The sequence below is a fragment of the Castor canadensis genome, chromosome 17 (assembly GCF_047511655.1).
Source record: "Castor canadensis chromosome 17, mCasCan1.hap1v2, whole genome shotgun sequence".
NCBI lineage: Eukaryota > Metazoa > Chordata > Mammalia > Rodentia > Castoridae > Castor > Castor canadensis.
This window is the reverse complement of record NC_133402.1, coordinates 48,752,210-48,773,617: the sequence shown is the minus strand read 5'-3', so window position 1 is coordinate 48,773,617 and position 21,408 is coordinate 48,752,210. Positions and strand designations below refer to the sequence as shown.

The window sequence follows — 21,408 nt, the reverse complement described above, 5'->3', positions numbered from 1 at the left end:
CTATGTGCCTGCAGTCACGCCTGAACTCCCACATATCTGGTCACAGCAGAGCTTCCCTCCATCTGTGCCCTCATGAGCCCATGGTCATGTCTGAGCCCCTGTGAGCCAATCCTTGGTCACATGTCTGAGTTTCCATGGGTTTGAAATCATCACACCTAAGCAACCTGGGAATATTTTGAGGCCATGGCTGAGTTCTGTGTTCATGTTCCTATCCTTGCAAATGCTGTTTACTTACTTTTTTTTTCTTTTTTTTTTTAGGGTCAAAAAGGGGCTCCAGGACTCAAAGGTCACAAGGTACATTTATCTGGAAGGGTTCCTACGAGGGGTCATGGTCCTGGGACTCCCTGAGCCTGATATGATCCCTCTTTCCCTCAAAGGGTGATCCAGGAGTTGGGGTCCAAGGCCCCCCTGGGCCAACTGGTCCTCCAGGTATAAAGGTAAGTCAATGTCTCATTGCTGGTGGTGGGGACAGTGGGCAGGGAGACCCTGGAGGTGGGAGAAGAGGGAATTCCTGGATTAGTCCTGGGAAGGAGTCCTGTAGTAACCACCCCACTCTTTTCTATTTATTTCAGGGAGAATTGGGCCCCCCTGGCCCCCCTGGTGCTCCTGGTATTGTCGGGTTCCCTGGTCAGACAGGTCCTAGAGGAGAAATGGGCCAGCCAGGCCCTGGTGGAGAGCGGGTAAGGAGGCTGGAAACAGCGTGTGGAAACTAGTGACTTGAAGACCTCTGAATCTGTCAGGTGCTGGTGGCTCAGCCTATAATCAGGAGGATTGCTATTTGAAGCCAGCCTCTGAAAAGTAGTTTGGGAGACCCTATCTTGATAAAACAAAAAAGGGCTGGTAGAGTGGCTTAAGAAATAGGCCCTGAGTTCAAACACTAGTACCACACACACACACACACACACACACACGCGCGCGCGCACACACACACACACACACACACACACACACACACAAAGACCTCTGAATCTAGTGGCAGGTTGTCTTGAGAGAAAGAGGAAAAGGAGGATTCCTAAATCACTTTCTTCCTTTCTTGCCCCATTTTCTTGTAGGGTCTGGCAGGTCCCCCAGGGAGGGAAGGTGCCCCAGGCCCCTTGGGGCCACCTGGACCACCTGGGTCAGTGGTGAGTAGAAATGCCCCAATGCCCTGTGTGTCGGTCCACATGAGGAGTTATGATGGGGATTAAGCATCACATCGTCATTAAGCATCACTCAGGTGGGGCTGAGAGTGTGTGTTTTAAGGGCTACAGGATCTTCACCTTGCTCTAATCTACAGGGTACTCCCGGGGCCTCAGGACTCAAAGGAGACAAGGTAAATGGAATGCTGGTTCTCTCCTGTGCCCTGTCACTCCCTCTCATGACTCTCTGTCCTCCACTGAGTCCCCTTATTTACCCCTAGTGTCCTGTTCTTCTCTAGGGAGACCCTGGAGCAGGGCTGCCAGGTCCCCGAGGCGAGCGTGGGGAGCCAGGCATCCGGGTACGTATGTCCTCTCCACAGCCAGGGCCACTGCCCAGGAGCCATATCATAGCTCCTTTCATCAGAGCTCTTACCTTGGATTCCCAACCTCTGAGTCAATGAGCCTAATGTTACCTTTCAGGGTGAAGATGGCCACCCTGGCCAGGAAGGACCCCGTGGACTCATGGTGGGTCCCCTTGGGAAAAGCACCAGTGGTGTGAATTCAGCCCCTTACTTGTCTCCTCTATGCAGCCTGTCCCAGCCCTTTGGTTCTCCTTGTCTACTTTGGCCCTTTCTGTTTCCCCCTCTGTCCCTCTCTGTCTTGCTGCCTGCTCACTAGTCCCCCCAAATTCTCATAGATCATAGTCATCTTTCATCTTTTATACAGGGGCCCCCAGGCAGCCGGGGTGACAGAGGGGAGAAGGTAAGAATGTGGGGTCCATTGGGTGGTGATGGATCTTGTAATTCAAGATTGGGGTCCTCCAAGCCTGGGTGGGACTCACATTCTTCTTTCCAATAGGGTGATGCTGGCACCACAGGACTTAAGGGTGACAAGGTGAGTGTGGACATGGGGGAAGGCAGGAGTAGAGGACTAGGGTGTTCCTGACTCCCCTGACTGCTCTTTGCCCTTCAGGGTGATTCGGCTGTGATTGTGGGGCCTCCAGGACCACCAGGTGCCAAAGGGGACATGGTGAGTGGGTCTGGTTTATGTGTAGACTGAGTCTCTCTTGGGTGCAGGAGGGGCTCTTGTGGGCTGGCTAAGGCCATCTGAGAAGTCAACCTCTCAGAAAGTGAGGGGCCTCCAGCCCCTGACTCTGACTTCTCAAACCGGACCCAGGGTGAACGAGGGCCTCGGGGCATAGATGGTGACAAAGGACCTCGGGGAGACAGCGGGAACCCTGGCGAAAAGGTACAGGGAAGAGGGTGGGTATTCTACATGGGGTTCTGTAGGCTGTAGGGATTCCCCCAGAGGTAAGAGAGTGCAGGAGGGGACTTTCTAGGGGTCCTCTCCTAGGAAGGGGGAGGGCTATAGTGACCCTAAGTGGTAGCTTAGAGGATGGGGGCTCTAGTGAGGGCTCCAGGGCCTCGGCAGACTTTGGCTCTATGAGGGCCTGTATAGACAGAAAAGGGGCTCATTGGGTGTTAGGATGCTCCAAATGGGATTAGAGATACAGAATAAAAGGGAGCAGTAAGAGTCTAGGGGTCCCAGGACAAGAAATGAGCTGCTTTGTCAACTATAGCCCTAATTCTACCCTGCTGTGGCATGGACAGAAGGAATGGAGTCTCTAGGGGTGCTCAGTGTAAGGGACACTGAGGAGCTTTGCCCTGCACCTGGCTGGTTCCAGTCATACTCCTAGCCTCCAGCCTGATTTGTCCATATCCTGGTCACTCCCACAGGGTACCAAGGGAGAGCCTGGTGACAAGGGCTCAGCCGGGTCGATGGGAGCTCGAGGACTCACAGGACCTAAGGCAAGCCCCACCCCAGGCTCAGCTGTGTGTCACATATGTCTGTTCATGGGTTGCTTGAGTGTCAGATGGTTCCTGGTTTCCTTGTTGTTGGCCACTTTTGTGTTCACACAGGATCTGTGTGTAGCCTGAGCCCTGGTCACAGGGTAGCCACATGGCTATATGTGCAGATAGGCTGGCATGGGGCACAGTCATATTTAAGGGTTCCCCTGCAATCTCTCCCCTCAGGGTGAGCCTGGTGCTGCAGGAATCCCTGGTGACCCGGTAAGATGTCCCTCATTCCCATGGGGACCCCTTGTCCCCACAGGGACCCCATCTCCACAATGGTCTTGCCCACATAGCCTTTGACTTTACGGTGACCTCTTGTCTCATGATGTCTTCCTGCTACCCAGGGGCTTCCTCTTCCACACTAACCCTCTATGATAGTGACCCATGCCCATGGTGACCCTTGTTAATGCCCTTCCAGTGCCTCTGTTCTCCAGTGCTGACTGTCACCCCATAGTGTTCCCTGCCTGAAATCCAGAGTGATTCCCTTTGATCCCTCTCTGACGTCCCTTGACCCCCCTTGACCCCATGTCTACCCTTTCCCTCCCCAGGGAGCCCCAGGAAAGGATGGAGCCCCTGGTTTCCGAGGAGACAAAGGAGATACTGGTTTCATGGGTCCCCGGGGCTTCAAGGTGGGAAGGGGATTTTTTTTTTCTCCACTCAGAAAGGCCTGATGTTGGAGGGTGAGGGACTTAGGGGGTCAGATGTTGGGGTACCTGGGGATGAATGTGAGGTGTTAGATCAGAGGTTGGAGTGTCTACAGTCAGTGGGAGGGTTGGTTTTAGGATCAAGGATAGGGTGAGGTGTCTGGAAGTTGTTTTCTCACCTGCCTTTTTTCCCTAGGGTGAACGTGGGGTAAAGGGAGCCTGTGGCCTTGATGGAGAGAAGGGAGACAAGGTACAGTTGTACCAGGGGATGTGGGGCCATGAGGTCTGGGATTCAAGGCTGATCCCTCCACCTGATGCCTACAGGGAGAAGCTGGTCTTCCAGGCCGTCTTGGTTTGGCAGGACGGAAAGGCGAGATGGTGAGTATGGGGCAAGCCCAGAATAAGGGAGGGGCAGTTGGGTCAGGGCCAAGCTCATGGTTTTTTTCCTCCAGGGAGAACCTGGTGTGCCAGGACAGTCTGGGGCTCCTGGCAAGGAGGGTCTGATTGGTCCCAAGGTACAGGGTCCCTTGGCAGTGGACACGATGGGGGTTCAGGCGGGGGCAGGGATGTTACAATAGGGTCGTGAAGGTTGAGGGTCAAGGAAGGTTGTGGAGGGTTGGGACCCTAGGAGTGGTGTGTTTCAGGGTGGGTTGGATCATAGGGGAGAGTTAGCATGAAAGGATAGAAGGTGGGGAAGGGGACTCATGTGCATCAGGGCAAGAGGTTGTAATGGGATTGGGTTATAGAGATCATAGTTGTGGGCATTAGTCCAGGGGGCTCATGGGAGTTCAGGGAGGTGCAGGAGCTGAGGGAGGTCAGAGTAGAGTGTTTCTCATGTTTCTTCTGTACCCAGGGTGACCGAGGCTTTGATGGACAGTCAGGACCCAAGGGTGACCAGGGCGAGAAAGGGGAGCGGGTAAGTTGAGGTCAAGGTCATGTGAATTGAGGGGAATGGATTTATCTTTAGGGGCTCTGATCACTAACTTTGTCTTATCTCTCCAAAGGGGCCCCCAGGAATTGGGGGCTTCCCAGGTCCGAAGGGCAATGATGGCTCTAGTGGTCCCCCAGGGCCACCTGGCAGTGTTGGTCCAAAAGGCCCTGAAGGGCTTCAGGGACAGAAGGTAAGGGTCCCCAGTTCTGACTCCTAAATTCTGAACTGCCCTACCTTTTTTTTTTTTTTTTTTTCTGTGCTGGGATTGAACCCAGGTCCTCACACATGCCAGGCAAACACTCTACCACTAAGCCACATTTCAGACTTCCTTGCCCCTCCTACCTCTCTGACTTCTGGACCTATAACTTATAATCCAACCTCTGAAACTATGATCCCTGACTTAGCTGACCTCTGACTCCCACTGTCTCTGACCCTGATCACTTGGTCCTTATGTCTGACAGGGTGAACGAGGTCCACGTGGAGAGAGCGTGGTAGGGGCTCCTGGGGCCCCTGGGACCCCCGGTGAGAGAGGGGAGCAGGTGAGTGGGATTTCCTGAACTTTAGTCCAAAATTGGGTCACCCTCTGGTATCCCTGAGACCTGAAGCATGGTTTCATCTGTTGCCCATAGGGGCGGCCAGGGCCCACTGGCCCCCGTGGTGAGAAGGGAGAAGCTGCACTGACAGTGAGTGTGGGGCTTGTTGGGCTGGGGCCCTGATTCTGTATGCAGTGCCCTGACCCCCTGAGCCCTGGGCTCCTGACTAGATATGGTCTCTCCTTGAACCCTCTTTATGTGCCCTGTGTCACTCCTGTGATTCATGGGTTCTTCATGATCCTTGTGGTCTCATATTTCCAGGAGGATGACATTCGGAACTTTGTGCGTCAGGAGATGAGTCAGCATTGTGGTGAGTGGGCCTGGCCTGTGGTCTCCTGGACCCCATCTCCTCTCCATCCAAGCACACCTACATAAGGGTCAGCAGGTCCCAAGGACTTATAAGGGACAAGGGTCAAGGGTCAAGGAGATGGGTAGGGATAGTTGGATAACACAAAAGGACATACACGCTGTAGGACAGAGATGCTGATAGAACTTTCCTCAACAGAGGGAGACACACTGGCAATGTGGGTGGCCACTGAGTGTTCTGAATGTCCAGCATGGCCATGTATGGAGAGGGCAGAAGAGGGAGCAGAGCTAGTTCCACAGGGCCTCATATAAGCAGGGCAGTGATGACCCTGGGGGCCACCAGAGTGAAGCTGTCTTTTCCTGTTTTGTGCAACTGCTTTCACTCTATGTGCCTGTCTGTTCCTGATTCTTATCTTTCCCTCTGTCTCTTGCCCTTTGCTGGCCTGGTCCCAACTTCTCATCCCTGTTTCCTTCTTCTCCTCTGCCTTTCTTAGTTTCCTTCTCCTTCCTTCCCTCTCTCCACTTCCTGCCTGCTCTCTCTTCTCATTCTTTGTGTCTGTCACCGTCTCTCTTGCTATCTCTGTGCACTTCATACCCTCTTCCCCCCACAACCCCCCCCACCCTCCATGTGTGTGTCTTTGCAGGTCTGTCTTCTTTCCCCACCTTCCCATTTTTCTCTTTGTTTCTTGCTCTCACCCTCATTGTCTCTCTTTCCTTTTCTGCTCCTCTAGCCTGCCAGGGCCAGTTTATTGCATCTGGATCACGTGAGTAGTTTTCTATGCCCAGAAGTTTCTTCACCTTAGGCCATGCCCTGCCGGATCACCGGGTCCTCTTATCAGGGCTGTGGCTGGGGTGGCTGCCCATGATAACCCCACATGTCATCTCCTTCTCTGTGCTCCAGAACCCCTACCTAGTTATGCTGCAGACACAGCTGGCCCCCAGCTCCACCGGGTGCCTGTACTCCGCGTCTCTCATATAGAGGACGAAGGTGAGGATGACTGGACCCATGGGGTATTGATGGGTGGGGAACAGATACGCACATGGGTGCTTATGCATGCAGGGCACATGGAAACCACAGGGTCTCCATGCATGGAAACTTGTGTGCACATGGGGGAAATTAGTGCTGCCTACTCTGCCCCAGGCCTGCAGCCACCCCTTCACAGCACATCCTAACCTTGTCTGCAGGCCAGGTACCCCCTGAAGATGACGAGTACTTTGAGTATTCTGTGGAGGAATATCAGGACCCTGAAGTTCCTTGGGATGGTGATGGTGAGAACCAAGGCCAGGCCCAGAGGGGTTCAGGGCTGGACAGGCAGAGCTGATCCCTGCTGACCTCACACTGACCCCCAGTCCCTCTGATTCCCACTATACTATCCCTGCTGACCTCACCCCTTTTAGTCCCAGACCCCTGTTCCCTGCCACTGGATGAGGGCTCCTGTACTGCCTACACCCTGCGTTGGTATCATCGGGCTGTGCCAGGTGGCATAGGCTGTCACCCATTTGTCTATGGTGGCTGCGGAGGGAATGCTAACCGTTTTGGGACTCGTGAGGCCTGTGAACGCCGCTGCCCACCCCAGGTGGTCCAGAGCCAGAAAACAGGTAGGGACCTAGCCCCACCTCAGCAGGGTACTGGGCACTGGACCTACCCAGATCAGATCACTGGTGATGGGCCCTGGGGTCAAGGTTCCTGGGTCAGAAGCTTCCTCAGACCAGGGAGACCTTGGACAGATCCCCAGATCGAAGAACTGGATACAGAACCCCAGATATGGAACCCCAGCATGGTCACTTTTCATGTTCCCTTCTTTAAAGTCTTGAGTGTAGGTCCTTCTCTTGAGTCAGAGCCCCGCCTTCTCCCCTGTGGATGCTTTGTCACATTTCTCTGTGCCCTACATGTTGGGTAAGGCCTACATAGAGGGTTGAAGACCGTTTTTCACCTGCTCCCCTCCAGGTGCTGCCCAGAGCTAAGACCCAGATGATGAGCTGATGATCAGCGTCCCCTGGAGGCATCAGGGCTCAGTAGGGCCCTGCTGTCCTCCCTTTGGTGCTAAAGGCCTGTGTGCACGTGAGCGTGTGTGTGCATGTCTGCTATTTCAGTTTCAGTGACTTGGTCCTGTGGGTCTAGCCTTCCCCCCTGTGGACAAACCCCCATTGTGGCTCCTGCCTCCCTGGTAGATGACTCACTGTGGGGGGTGGTTGCGGGCAGTGGATGTGACTGTGTCTAACCCGCCCCTTGACCCAAGCCTGTGATGCCATGGTGCTGATTCTGGGGGGCATTAAAGCTGCTGTTTTAAAAGGCCCTTGTTGTGACTATTTGAGGAGATGGGGGTGTTGGGAGTTATATTTTTCCCTAGGGTGGGGGTCAGCATTATTCTGCATGAGTACAGAGTCCTTCTGCCCAGCTCTGGTCATTTTCCTGTACCCTCAGTCCCAAGCTTGTCCCCACAAAGGAGTGGATGGGGTAGGAACTAAAGATGTGTTCACTGACCTCCAGGAGTGGATGAGTCATAGGTGGGGGGGCTGCCTCGTGCCAGGAAATATGTCCAGCTCCCACCCCAGGGGGCTGGGGGAGATAAATGAACCCTGAAGTGGAGTAGAGGGTCAGACCACAGGACAGCACTGCCTGGGCCCAGCTGCTGCAGCTCTAATCTAACTCCAGAGGAAGCTGGCAGAGGTAGGGCTGGTATCGGGTTGGAATGGGAGGGGTCTTAGGGACTGAGTGGACCTTTGGGTTAGTAGAGATCTCTGGACCTGGGAGGCTCTGGGGTGTCTGACTGCTCTGCTTCAAGGGCCTCCATTCCTGTCCTCCTTCCTAGGTCAGCTGTGAACTCCCTTGCTCAGAACCTGTCTCCCTTTTGTCTCTGGGTTTTTCTCTGATTTTTTTTTTCTTTTCTTCTTTTTGTTTGAGATGGGGTTTTGCTAAGTTGTTTAGGATAGCCTAGAACTTGCTCTGTAACTCAGGCTGACCTCAAAGTCAAAATCCTGCCTCAGCTTCCTGAGTGCTGAGATTACAGATGCAATTCTATCACACTGACTTATCTCTGAATCTTTATTTCCATCATGCTGTCACTGAGATGATTTCTGCTCTTGTCTTATCTTTTTCTTTGTCTCCTTCTGCCTCCATCTCATTCATCTACCTCTTCCTCTCTACCCTCTCATCTCTCTCTGGATCTCTCTTTCATTCTCTTTGGGTTTTTTGTTTGTTTGGATTTTTTTTTGTGGAATTGAGATTTGAACTCAGAGCTTTGTGCTTGCAAAGCAGGCACATTACTATTTGAGCTATACCTCTGGTCCATTTTTCTCTAATTATTTTGGAGATGGGGTCTCAAACTATTAGCCAGGGTTGGCATTGAACCTCTATCCTCCTGATCCCTCTATCCTCCTGATCTCAGCCTCCAAGTGACTAGGAGTACAGGTGTGAGCCACCAGTACCCAATTCTCTCGTTCTCTTTTTCCGATCTTTCTGTCTGCCTGGCCCCCTTCTCTGTCTGGCTTTGTCTTGATTTTCTCTGGCTTTCTCCCTACCTTCCTTCTTTCCTTTCTTTCTTCCTTCCTCCCTCCTTCCCTTCCTCTCTCTCTTCCTTTCTTTCTTCCCTTAATTATTTATTTGATTGATTATTTATTTTGGCAGTTCAGAGGTTGAACTCAGGACCTTGCATTCGCCAGGCAGGCTCTCTACCAGTTGAGCCAATTCCCCAGGTTTTTTTTTTTTTTGGATAAGGTCTTGCATTTTTGCCTGGGGTCACCTTGGACCATGCCTACTTTGTAGCTGGGATTACATGCATATACTACCACATCTGACTTGTTTGTTGAGATGTATTCTCTGGGATGGCCTTGAAAGGTGATCCTCCTGGTCTCTGCCTCCCAAGTAGCTGGGATTACAGGTAGATGCACCACCATGCTCAGCCCCTCTGGCTTTCTTCTCATTTCTTCATCTCTGTATCTGTCTCTTCTGTCCCTGGCCCGGACTCATTAATTTTTCTCTGACTCTTCATTCTCTCTGCTCTTATCATAGGTCTCTATCCATGTGTCATAGTTGATCAGAGCCCCTCCCTTGAGCCTGTTTTCTCCTTACAGCCTGTCCACATGATGACCAGGTGTGCTCTGCTGGTGCTGATGGTCCTGTTGCTAGGCAGAGTCCTGGTTGTCCCAGGGAACCCTATCCCAGCCTCCCAGCTCTTCCCTCAGAACAGTCCTCAGACCACTCCCTGCCCTGTGACCTTGGAGAGCCCCTTAGCTACTACCACAGTCCCCTCAACTGCTTGGAGCTATCCCAGCCTTGGCCCCCGCCTTGGCCCACGCATCACCCTCTCATTGGATGTTCCCCTCGGCCTCCTGCGGATCTTATTAGAACAGGCCAGGACCAATGCTGCCAGGGAGCAGGCTGCCACCAACGCCCGCATCCTGGCTCATGTTGGCTGATGCTGAGCTTGAGGGAGGGGACCATATGATTTGAAGACCTGGATGGGAAGACAAAAGGTCGGAGTACTGACTGTACCTGGGTACCACCATATTGAACCACTGCCATTTCACATCTAAGAGCCCCACAGTGTCTGGACAGCTTGGACATCACCTTGTCAGGCCACTGCCATATGGAGTCTTGACACACTTATGTACCCCACAGACTGGACAGCTTGGACACTACTATGTAAGGTCACTGCTATGTGGACTCCTGCCATGTCTGAGTACCCCACAGTCACAGAGAATCTAGACGCTGTCACGTGTGGTCACTGTTATGTTATGTTTAAGAGTCAACACAGGACGAGACCAGCACTGCCTCTGCAATCCACAGGTCTGGGTCTCCCCCATTGGCCACCACACAGGGAAGAGGTGGCTAAGGGTCACACGCATGTTTTGTGCTCTCTGAGGAAGCATCGCACCCACATGAATGGATCTTTCAGGGGCATCTCCAGACACAGATAGTCAGACATGGAAAGTTTGACTATGGCAGTCTTGCCTTGTGTGTGTATGTGCATGTGGCCAAGTTTGTGTGTACTGCTTGTTATAAGTCTCTGACAGCTGTGTGTGTGAACAAGAGTGGAGGTTTAAGAGAGGACTGGGAGAACAAAGTGCTTGTCCCCAAACTTGCCTGAAATACACACAACTCACAGCTGGACACTATTTCACTTACACCTCTGGACTCTCAGACTTGGCCCTGGGACATACATGGCTCAGGGAAGAGGAGGTTCAGGCAGCTGGGGCTCCAACTCAGCACTACCCTTTCCTCACTGAATTGTCACTTTTTTGAGCCTCAAGTAGTGATGCCACCAAGCTTCTTGTGGCATGGAGTAACATAGTGTACATGAAGGTTGTGGCTACAGGAGGCACTCAATAAATGTCAAATGGTTGAAGGACAGGATGAATGACAGTCACCCAGTCATGGGCACCCAGGCAGTGACACGAGGACTGAGTCACACCTGGCTTCGGCGCCCTTCCATTTGTCTTCCAGCCCCACCTTCTTTTAACTGACCTGGTCCTTTATTTATTTTGGAAGGTAGATTTTGCCTATTTCACACCCCACACTCCATCACTGGGCTGGATCTACAACTAACTTTCCGGTAGGAACTCTGGACAGTGTAAATGACCCTGGCTAGAGACAAGGGCAGACCCTGGGCAGTATGAGCAGCCCTGTCAGGAGAGGCAATAGTGGCCAAGTGTGGCTGCCTGCCTGGATGGGGGCCCATCAACCTCGCAATGGAAAGCAGCCGTGGGGGGGCGGGCCTAGGATGACTGGGGAGGCGGGGCTGCTGTCCTCCAAGCCTGCTGGAGGGCGGGGTTACGCTACCCCTCCGGAGCCACAGGGGGCGGTGGCCGGGGCCAGTTCCGAGGCAGGATGGACAGAGGCACGTTAGGAGGCAGCTCTCTGACCGATCCAGGGCCGTGGAATGGCAGGCAGGGTAGGCACGGGTCAGCATGGGGAGGGTGGGGATTGGGAAAAGACCTAGGGGTAGTGAAAGTGGTGCTGAAGGGAGTGTGAGGCAGTTAGGGGTCTCTTTTGGTATAGGGGTGTTCTGAGGGGAGCATCAGTCTGTCAGTGGCCTGGAAAGGAAGGGAACACTGTCTCTTCCAGGGGAGAGAGGGCTGGGCCAAGTGGTGGTGGGGGGGGGGTCTATAAATAGTGTCTTCCTTCAGCCCAGGGAGGGAAGGCCAGCTGGAGCTGCCTGAAGCCCTCCTACTCTGTCCCTTGCTGGCCTCCAAGAGGGCATGTTCAACTTGGTTCCCCAAGGAGTCACTCAGTTTAGGGAGTTTCTGAGGGTCAACTGGGAAGTTTGTCATATGGTGCTTACTGTGTGCCCTGAGCTTGTCTTGCTCATGGGCTCTTTCTCTGTGCCCTGGCTGATTCTGAGTTACTTTGGACACCTACTCTGTGCTCTGCTGGGCTGGAATCAGGAAGTACAGATCAGGGTTCCCAGGCTGCTTCTTACATGGCGCTATACCCCTTAGTTGGAATCTCACACTCTGGGTCCAGGGAAACACCGGGGACAGTCTTTCCTGGAAATGGCCAGGAAGGTGGAATTCCTGGGAACTCCCCCACCCCAGCAACAGCAGGATCTCCTTGGGTGGGAGAATATAGAGGAAGGGAGGCAGCAGAGAGAAACAGACCCTACTGCAGTCGGTCTGTCTCTGTACACAGGCCTGGATACAGGCTTGTTAGTATGTGTGCTTCTGCATGAACATCTGTGTATATGCACATGCATGCTTGTGTGCATTGGTGTGTGGGTTTCCATGGCATGCATGAAGGCCCTTGGGTTTTTATGCTGTGAACAGGGACATGTTGGTTCTGCCAGAACTGAGCAGCAGATTCAAACTGGGAAGAGTTTAAGCCTTAAGAGCTGAGGGTTGAGGACTTTGATTGACCCATGGTTTCTAGCCTGAGACATTGGGAGGAGGTCCAGTGGTTCAGTGCAGAGGGCACCCTGGGAGCTAAACAGGATCAGGCCAGCCAGGTTCATGGTGGGGAGAGGCTGAGCTAGCCTTGTTCACTCATGAGTGAACACTGACACTCAGCACACTCCTGTGCCTGGGAAAGGATAGTTGATGCACTTTGAGATGAGGAGGGAAAAACCATGAGGGCTGGTTATTCTACTGGGCATCTACTGATGCCAGGGAAGCAGGAAGCCAGAAGGGCAGATTTCAATGGAGTGAACATGCAAGAGCCAGGGTGTGGAAGTGAGAAGTAGAGCAATAATGCAAGGTGTGGGAGGTAAGGTTTTGAAGACTGGAAATTAAGCTGAGTCCTTCCTGCACTGTGGGCTAGCTCTGTGATCTCGGTTCCATCTCCCCATGTGGACCCTAAATTTCCTACCTAAGAAACCAAGCCATGGTAGGGGAGGTGGGGAATATCCTCAGAGAAGATGCAGACTCTAGCTTTGGGAAGGGCTCCTAGGCTCCTGATGTTGAACTATGGTCTCCTAGCAGGATATATAGACGTGAGAGGGTGTGTCTGGGTCAGCCCAGGGTCAGCTGGGGAAGAGTGGGAGGCACAGAACTGCAGCATTTCCTGGGAACCAGGCTCAGACTGTCTGGGTGTGGAGATAGCCCTGGCTTCTGCCTTGCCCTGCCCTGGCTACCCTTGGCTCCTAGCTCTTGACTAACATCAAGAATTCTGGGGAAGAGGAGAATGGGCGGGCCTAAGGTGGTGCTGGGTGCTTATGGACGTTAGAAATATTAGCCTCAGCAAAGAGTACTGGAGGTTGGGCAGGGTGTGTCCATGTGGCAATGAGGTTTCTGAGGCCAAGGTGGCCCCAAGATGGCCTTGGCAGTGGCCAGGAGACAAACAGAAGTGTTCACTGTGTTAGGAATAGAATGAGTGACTTTAAAGAAGTAGGGAGCAGATGGGTGATCACAAGGGGGGGTACCCTGCTCAGCAAGAGCCACCTATGGATGTGCTCAGAGGGTGGATATTGCAACAAGAGAATGAGGAAAGAGGAAATCGTGGACCCTGCCTAAGGCAGGGCATTCCCCTGGGTTGGCAGCTAGAGCTGATTTTAGGAAAGTTCCAAGTAGGCTTCCAGCATTGGATCTTCTGAACATTCATTCCTGTGAAGTGGCAAGACATCTGTGTCAGAACCATTGTAAGGATCCTTGCCAGGTTCCAAACAGGTGGACTGTGACTTGGAGGACTGACCCAAAGCAGGATGTAGCAGAAAGGACACGAGAGAGAGTGCGGCACTTACTGTGAATGAGGTCAGCTTTGTTCTCTATGCTCCTAGCTCCTGGTTGGCACACACTGGTGAGAACTTGAGGATGCCAGAACTCTGCCACAGGGATGTGATGGAGGACATCGCTAGAGGGCAGTGTGTTCCAGGTTCAAGCTATGTTGGTGGGAGCTGGAGCAGAAAGTGTACTTTGGGGAGGCGTGGCTGGCAGACAGAGGAGGCAGGCTCCTGTAGGGGTCGGTGATGGAGGCCAAACACACGAGAGTGAGCTAGGGGTTCATGAACTTCTGTTGTTTTTGGTAGTAGTGGGGCTTGAACTCAGGGCCTCACACTTGCTAGACAGGCGCTCTACCACTTAAGCCACTCTGTCATCAAGTTCCTGAACTTCTAGATCTCTCCCTTTCCCCTTTGCCCCAGCGCATTTTTAAAGACGGGAGGGATAAATAATATAATGAATGAGAACTTCTAGGTGTTTTGGAACATATTTCTCAGTGAGTGATATATTTAATCTACTACAATCTTGTAAGATTGATGATGTCCACACCTCGTTTTCCCGATGAAGAGACAGAAGCTGTTTCTTTTTTTTTTAAATGCACAAATTCATTACTTAAGTTATACTTGGGAAAAAATGAAATCCCGGAAAGAGAAATAAGATACTGCCAGGGCTTAGTGAGTCTCCAAATAAGTTGGTCACAAGATCCCGCCCATTTGCTTCAAGTGGGCAGGGGTTTAGCCCAAGCTCCCCAGCAGTCATCGCCAAGAGACACTATTCATTTTGCAGTTTGTCTTGTGTCTCTGTCCATGACATAAAGGAGCTTTTCCTGCAAGGTTGAGCGGGTAGTGTTCTTTGGGTCCACGCGGGACCAGGGATTCAGAGCAGGGCCTGGAGGACCAAGCTGAGGTTGATCGCCAGTAATTAGAGCCACGCAGGGATGCCAGGCTGGTCTTGACTTAACCCCGCCCTGCGGGTCACGCATGCCCCGCCCCATTGCACGAAAATCTTTCCCTCTTGGGGACCGGGAGGTTACTGTCATCAGGGAGTGGAAGCCGCGGGGGACCTCCGGGGCGGGGCTGCTGCGCTCTGGGCCGGTCCCATGGGTGAGCTCTATGCAAATCAGCTCAATAGCTTTAGGTGCAATGAGCTAGCACATCCGGGGCGGACCTACATAAATCCGGGCCTTGAGTGCCGGAAGAGTTGAGCATGCGCATTCTCGTTTCTGGGATGAAGGACGGGGAGCGCTTGGTCCAAAAAGAGGCGGTAGGCGAGTTGGGCACGCATAGTCGGAGGCCAGGCCCTCTTCAGTTGGGGTGGAGCCTAATCGTTCTGGGGTGGAGCCTAATCGTTCTGGGGCGGATCTGCAGGAAGATGGACAAGTGTTGTTGCGGCTAGAGGAGGGGCGGGGCCCGAGGGGCGGGACCTCGGGTGGCCCGAGGTGGCCTGGCAGCTTGGTCAGTAGCGGCGCAGTCCTACTCATCCCGGCCTGGGGATGGCGTCCCCACGGGAATTGACCCAGAACCCCTTGAAGAAGATCTGGATGCCATACAGCAATGGGCGGCCCGCCCTGCACGCCTGCCAGCGTGGTGGTGAGATGGGGTCCGTGGGGAGAGAAGAGCAAGATGCACCGGAATGAGTGGATGACAACGTGGGCGGGGGTCTCGGGTGGAGAAGAGGCAGGAAACAGGGGGGGAACCTGGAACAGGTGAGGCTTTCGTGACTGTTGGGAGGGATCCGGAGCAGGTAGGGCTGGGGACAGGTGAAGGGGTGGAAACAGTGGTGGGTAGAAGGTAAGTGTGGCAGAGCAGAGGTTGGGGACTGGTGCGTGAGGCCATCTCGTCTTGTTGGGGGATAGGTCTGACCACTATCACCTCGGGAGGGCTCTGGTTCCTTTGCTCCTCACTGTCCCCAGTGCCCAAATCCAGGGGAGGACTCTGTGGGCATGGCCCATTCTTCCCTCTTTCCTAGACAGAGAATGGACCATTGGTTTGCTTGGGAATAGCTGAGTAGTCCTAGGCGAATACCTTGGCCTCTCTGAGCCCACAACTTTCAAAGACCTAAGTATGGGCTACTCCTCCAGCAGGAGGACTGCCCCTGGGCCTCAAAACCAAGTTTTGGGAGGAACTTTAGAGAAGCACAATTGTGGTCAGTATAGAGACACTGAGAACACCACACCATGTAAGCATCCATGTGGGTTCATGGATGAATGGCAAAACTGGAGGGGTGAATGATCTAGGAGATATGTTGAAATTTGTGAAATTGTTAAGTGATTCACCTCTTCTGGGATTCTGGACCTTCAATCCATTTCCTTGGCTTTCTGCTTGTCTTCAAATGAGTCTGCAAGTTTTTTATTACCAGGGAAAAAGAAAAATTTGTCTTAGGAGTATCTGAAACATTGTAATGAATTTGCAACTCGGCAAAGCCCTCAGAGAACATCTAGTCCAACTGGTGGTAAAGATATGGAAATGGAGATCAGGAGATTGTGTAATGCTCCAGGGTCTCCCTGCACTCCTGACCTCTGTCTTGTGTGATAAGAGAGGGGAGAGTGCTCTGTGCTTGTGCTGCCAGACCAGTCTGAGACCATGATTTTGACCTTGGTGCAAATCTGGGGAGAGGTGTGTATCTCTGATCACATTGTGAGTCCTGATAGGGGGTGGCCATGAGCAGACTGAGTTCTTGTGGGTGGTGGCTCTGACCACAATGGAGGTGTGGTGGAGCCATAGATGTCCAGGATTCACATTCAAAGTCCTGAGGGAACTATGGCCGCAGCCTGGGCTGCTCTCCATAGGCTTTTCTTCTCTAGAAGGCTGTGGTCCTGACTAGGGGGTGGCTGCTATTTTTACATAAAGAGGAAGAAATGAGGACCTGGACTTTGGAGGCAGGAGCATTCAGACTCAAGCCACATCCTGGCTCAGCTTTGTGACCTTGGGCAAAGAGCTGAACCTCCAGGTCTTAGGTTCCTTATCTGTGGGATGAGATAGTCATCATCTTTGCTCCATAAAGTAGCTGGGATCCTCTAACAAGTAGGTCCTCAAAAAGTGGAATCAAGTCATTCCCTCATCACTACCATTCTTTCTTTGCTTCTCACTACATCAGAGTTGAGGTTTGAAGCATCAGCCTGAGCAAGGGGGAAGGGAGCTGAGGCCCCATAGCGGGGACCTGAAGCAGGGCCTGTATTTCTCCAAATTCCAAGGGTGGGATCAAAATCTGCCTCTGGCCTGAACAGAAGGGACTTGTGCCATCGTGGTGTCTCAGGGTATTGCAGTAGGTTGACCTGTGGGCTCACACCTTTCTGGAAAAGGAGGTGGCACCTGAGAGGCCAGAGATGAGACTTGGAGGTGTCCACATGGGGTTTAACCCCAGCCAAGGGTCCCAGAGTACAGTGGGGAGTGGGTAAGCAATAGATGACTGGTACCCACCTGTACAGCCCCTCTAGTTCCCAGTGCCTGCACCTGTGCAGCATGTTACCCTTTGCACAGTGAACTTGGGGCTAGTTGTTGACTGTAAGCACAGTAAAGACCCTGGGGGTACAGGATGTTCAATGATCACAGAACTTTGTGGGAAGAGTTGACAGTGTCCACTCCCAGTCTCTGCTGTCCACTTTTTCTCTGATGTCAAGTCCCTAGCTCCTCAGGGATGACTAAGGGATGTCCTGGTCTACCTCCACCTTCATATGCCATTAGCAATTCTGAGCCACACAAGAGTGCCTAGAAGCTCTTACCTTCTACATCATTGGCCTCTCAGCCCAGACTGAGGAGCTCTGGGGGCAGGTAATGAAGCGAGCACCCAGGAACATGGCAGAAAGGACACTATTTTCCTGATAGCGTTTGGCTTTCTCAGCCAAAAGGTGGCACAATACCTTCTGTGTGGGAGCAGAACTAGTGTGTTCACTGAATAACAGGAGAGATGACTTTCTGTCCTCTCTGAATGGGACCGCCATGCAATGTTGCTTTATTTTAGAACACTTCCTTCCCCAGCTTGACCCAAAGAGGTGGGAGCAGGTGCAATTCAGGATTCCATTCTGGAATCCACTCCAGGGATTTGTGGCTGGAAGTGCCAGGAAATAGGTGGGCAGGCACTGTCCATTGCCAGGCACATCTCAGGCCTCTTGACCCCTAGGGCTCCTACGGCCTTCAGCAGATTTACAGGAAAGGGATGAGAGGGAAGCTGTGTCGACATGTCTTCAGATTTCCTTCCGCATACGCTCTGTGTGTAGACAGTGTGCTGTCCTGTCCTGTTTGCTCAGTGATAGTGTCCTTGTGGGCTCAGGGTTGTAGTATGTTCGCTCCTCGTCCTGCTTCTATTTGTAGTTTCTCTACTGCTGGGATTATCTCAGTGTTTTGCTGTTGTAAGCACAGTTGCTATGAATATACTTGAACTTTGGTTTTCTGTGGGGTAATCTTAGGAGTTTATCTTGAGGAGCAGAGGTAATAGCTAATTTATTGCCTTGTTTTGTGCCCAGGCCTGATCTGTTGTCCTGACTGCCCACCTTGCATATTGGGGGATGGGGGAGGAGAATTCTGCCACTACTGCTATGGAAGGAGGCTATGGCCATGGGAGGAGGCCAGGGCCATCTCTGGGAAGATAGAAGTTGTGAAGAGGAGATACAGAACACCAATCCTGAGGACTTGGGAGTTTTCCTTGAGAGAGCAATGGAAGGGGGTGACTTCATGGGAGGGCAGAGGCAGGTGGGTCCCTCCTGTTTAGTGACTGATGCACTGCCTGTGGATTGCTTGAGAGCCCTGGCTACCCTGGCCAGGAGTTGTACAAACAACACAGACCCTGGCTATCTGCTGGCCCTGATGCTGCAGGACCTTGCCTAACTTTTTTTCCTCTCACCTTAGCCAATGCTGAGGTTTTTCTGAAAGTTTCTTCACTCTTGCTTGCCGTCAGTTCATCTTCCATGGGTCCCCACCTCCCCTCCCCTGCAGCTACCAGTTTAGGGCCTTTTTGCACAAAGGACAGGCACAGGAGTGATAGAGCCTCCACTGGCAAGCAGGACCTTTGCTTCTATGCAGGGCCTGCCTGGGCCTCCACACCCCAAGTCCCAAGAGCAGTTGATGCTGAAATAAGTACAACTGCATCCTTATCTAAGGCAGAAGGTACAGCTCCCTGGAAGTATCCATCTTTTCCATGAGGATAGAGATGGACCTCACTGAGGATTGTCATCCCATTTTACAGGTGAGGACATCAAGTCTAGGAGTTTCCAGTAAGTGTCAGAGTCAAGATAAGAACCCAGGCCTATCTGACTGCTGACTCCCGGGTAGAGCTATCCTTGGAGCCTATATGCTTCAAGGGAGACAACTTGAGAGAGTGCCTGGCCATCTGTCAAGGAGGGCTATTGAGTGAAGGCACTTGTAGCACCAAGTGGGCAGAGGAGGGCAGTGACAGTTTTCCACATCTTTTCATCCATCGGTCCGCTATGGTTTTACTGGCCTAAGGTCCTAAGGGTGATGAAAGGGAAGCTTTCTGAGGCTTTGAGAGGAGACCACATTTGGCTACCTTGAAAGCTGAGCTGTACCACATGAGGCTGGCAATTCTGTTGCCTTGGAGTCTGTCCTATGTGGCTGAGGCTCAGGGGAGCTGTGTTCAGGCCCTTCTCGCCTCAGCCTTGGTAACCTCTCTAGTTGGCATATGGGATGGTAGTGGCTGGGCTATCAGAGGGACTGTCCTTGTAGGCACTGGTCTAAGTCCACGAGGTCTCAGCCCTTTGTGGCCCTTACCCTAGTAGACTTCTAGAAGCCTCCCTGTTCCTGCCCATATTTCCTGAATACCATTGTTGGTGTGAGGCCTCTGGACCCTGAATGTACTGACACTGCAGGGTGCCCCAAGTGATCAGTCTGGACAGAGCAGAGTCATTAGTGAGGTGACCAGGTTGAGTGTATACCAGGTGAACATGGAAATACCTTGGAGAAAGGACTCATTGAAGGAAACAGCTTTTGAGCATGGCTTTCACAAAATGATGAAAAGAAATTCACTGTACAAAGGAGAGCAAACACTGGGGCTGTATGTGCTGGGAGCACCAAATGATTATTGGGATGGTAGAAGACTGTGAGAAGATTAGGTACAGAGTCCTAGATGAGAGAGGCAGGTATGAACATCCAGCTGGATTCGAGCTCTGTCCTTCAGGCAGTGTTTAGCCAGCAACATGACTGCTTGGGCTTTATATCTGCTGGTGACATTGGGATGAGAAGGGCTGGTAAGATCCCTTTGCATCTCCCACAGCCCAGTAGGCCCTGGGGAAGAGGGACACGTCAAATTAAGACTAGGTCTGAGGCTGCTCAGGGAGCTGTCTGTTGCAAGGAGGCCAGGAAGGTACAGATGGTTCTAGTCCTGTGAGTTGAGATTTGAGAGGGAAGGACATGCTGAGAGGGTCCTGGCCATGTGTGACACTGTGTACTGCTTGCCTTTCAGTTTGCATGACCAACTGCCCGACGCTTATTGTCATGGTGGGCCTGCCTGCCCGGGGCAAGACCTACATTTCTAAGAAGCTGACTCGATACCTGAACTGGATTGGTGTGCCCACTCGGGGTGAGGCTCCAAGGGGACACTGGGGACTGGTGAGGGAAGGGAAGGGAAAGAGAAGGCTGGACGGCCAGCAGGACCTGGGGAAAGGTCCTGGTCAGGAGTTGGTGAAAGGTCCTGGTCAGTCTGTGAAAGCTGAGCCTCTTTTTCCCCCCAGAATTCAACGTTGGCCAGTATCGCCGGGACATAGTCAAGACATACAAATCTTTTGAGTTTTTCCTCCCAGACAATGAAGAAGGCCTGAAAATCAGGAAGTAAGTGTGTTGGAGGATGGGCATTGCTCTTGAGGAGGCTGATAATTTACTGCTTATTTGCCAAGAAGCCCCCAGAGCTTCTGGAGCTGATCTGCTGGTGAATACCTGAGCTGCTCCTGAGTCCTGGCCCTGCCCTATCCCAATGCTGTGTGACTGGGCTGGTCTCTTGACCTCTCAGGTGGTGCTGGGTTTGATCTATGATGGGTTTGGGGATGAGAAGAAAAGATATGTAGTCTCTGAATGACTGACGCATAGGGTTGGTCCTGCTCTGGTATCAAGGACCCTTGTAAGGACATACTTACCTAGAGGGGAGCGGCTTAGCCAGGGCAGGGCAGGATTTGATGCTTGCCTACCCCAGGTTCTTCATGGTGGTGACTGCTGGTGGAGAGGGAAGCCCTAGAGGGTACAGGGATACAGGCCTCAGGGGCCTTTCATCTTCCCCAGGATTGGCCCCATCCTGAGTGTTTGGGGTATGTTTGCTATGTGCTTGGCATGTTTTTGTCATGTATGAACTAGGCTTTGGCTTTGTTTCGATGTGGCCTGGCTGCTGCTGGGTGAGTAGTTCACACTGCTGCTGTTAGGAGACTGATGGTCTGAGGAGTCATGGTGTGTTCTTTTTAGCAGATGTTACAAGGCTCAATCAGGAAGCCCCTTGCCAGCAGAGACTAGCTCTGGGCTCAGTCATCATGGTAGGACAGTAAGCAGAGGTTGACCTAGCTCTAGTAACTTCCCCAAATCAACCCAACTCCAGAGGCAAAGAACACTAGGCTGCCTCTTCTGTCTCTGGCCATGAGGGGGCAGGAGCTCTCCACTGTGGGCCTTGGACATTCAGGTCGTTCATGAATCTTTATGGCTGGGCCAGAATGAGAAGGGGAGTCTGACTTTCAAGTTTCTGTGGCCAAACTGTGGGTAAAACTCAAGACTGGGAACTCTGGCGATAGAAAGCCAGATAAAAAGGGAAAGGACTGATATTTTAATCTACTGTGTGCTGGGTGCTTGAGGCCAACTGATAAGTATTCACTCCCATTTTACA

General features: G+C 52.5%; 3 protein-coding genes across 8 annotated transcripts in view; all 3 read left to right on the top strand.

Moving 5' to 3' along the window:
- Nucleotides 1–7,741, top strand: part of Col7a1 (collagen type VII alpha 1 chain) — a 31,449-nt gene extending 23,708 nt beyond the window's left edge. For both annotated transcript variants that reach the window (XM_074060443.1, XM_074060442.1), the window contains exons 93-119: nt 259–294; nt 378–437; nt 573–680; nt 1,053–1,124; nt 1,277–1,312; nt 1,418–1,477; nt 1,599–1,643; nt 1,845–1,880; nt 1,977–2,012; nt 2,091–2,147; nt 2,295–2,366; nt 2,855–2,926; nt 3,152–3,187; nt 3,520–3,600; nt 3,812–3,865; nt 3,940–3,993; nt 4,068–4,130; nt 4,469–4,531; nt 4,620–4,736; nt 5,008–5,085; nt 5,176–5,229; nt 5,401–5,449; nt 6,177–6,209; nt 6,347–6,433; nt 6,631–6,714; nt 6,844–7,044; nt 7,394–7,741. In XM_074060443.1, the coding sequence (XP_073916544.1) occupies nt 259–294; nt 378–437; nt 573–680; nt 1,053–1,124; nt 1,277–1,312; nt 1,418–1,477; nt 1,599–1,643; nt 1,845–1,880; nt 1,977–2,012; nt 2,091–2,147; nt 2,295–2,366; nt 2,855–2,926; nt 3,152–3,187; nt 3,520–3,600; nt 3,812–3,865; nt 3,940–3,993; nt 4,068–4,130; nt 4,469–4,531; nt 4,620–4,736; nt 5,008–5,085; nt 5,176–5,229; nt 5,401–5,449; nt 6,177–6,209; nt 6,347–6,433; nt 6,631–6,714; nt 6,844–7,044; nt 7,394–7,410 (1,761 nt within the window). In that variant the 3' untranslated portion in view covers nt 7,411–7,741. The remainder of the gene's footprint in view (nt 1–258; nt 295–377; nt 438–572; nt 681–1,052; nt 1,125–1,276; nt 1,313–1,417; nt 1,478–1,598; nt 1,644–1,844; nt 1,881–1,976; nt 2,013–2,090; nt 2,148–2,294; nt 2,367–2,854; nt 2,927–3,151; nt 3,188–3,519; nt 3,601–3,811; nt 3,866–3,939; nt 3,994–4,067; nt 4,131–4,468; nt 4,532–4,619; nt 4,737–5,007; nt 5,086–5,175; nt 5,230–5,400; nt 5,450–6,176; nt 6,210–6,346; nt 6,434–6,630; nt 6,715–6,843; nt 7,045–7,393) is intronic.
- A 1,787-nt stretch (nt 7,742–9,528) lies between these two features.
- Nucleotides 9,529–9,864, top strand: Ucn2 (urocortin 2). The gene has a single exon (XM_020177697.2). It carries the CDS (start codon nt 9,529–9,531, stop codon nt 9,862–9,864), a length of 336 nt encoding a protein of 111 aa, XP_020033286.2.
- Nucleotides 9,865–11,220: 1,356 nt separating this feature from the next.
- Nucleotides 11,221–21,408, top strand: part of Pfkfb4 (6-phosphofructo-2-kinase/fructose-2,6-biphosphatase 4) — a 37,522-nt gene continuing 27,334 nt past the window's right edge. Inside the window, exons 1-3 of one of the 5 annotated variants that reach the window (XM_020177706.2) lie at nt 11,221–11,339; nt 20,011–20,127; nt 20,279–20,375. In XM_020177706.2, the coding sequence (XP_020033295.1) occupies nt 11,276–11,339; nt 20,011–20,127; nt 20,279–20,375 (278 nt within the window). In that variant the 5' untranslated portion in view covers nt 11,221–11,275. Of the gene's footprint in view, nt 11,340–11,554; nt 15,196–18,058; nt 18,778–20,010; nt 20,128–20,278; nt 20,376–21,408 lie in introns of those variants that run through there. The other 4 variants (XM_074060153.1, XM_020177704.2, XM_074060154.1 and 1 more) reach the window with 4 other exon arrangements.

Excerpts from the sequence above, each read along its gene's own strand:
- Ucn2 (XM_020177697.2), top strand. The coding sequence starts at position 9,529 with ATGATGACCAGGTGTGCTCTGCTGGTGCTGATGGTCCTGTTGCTAGGC.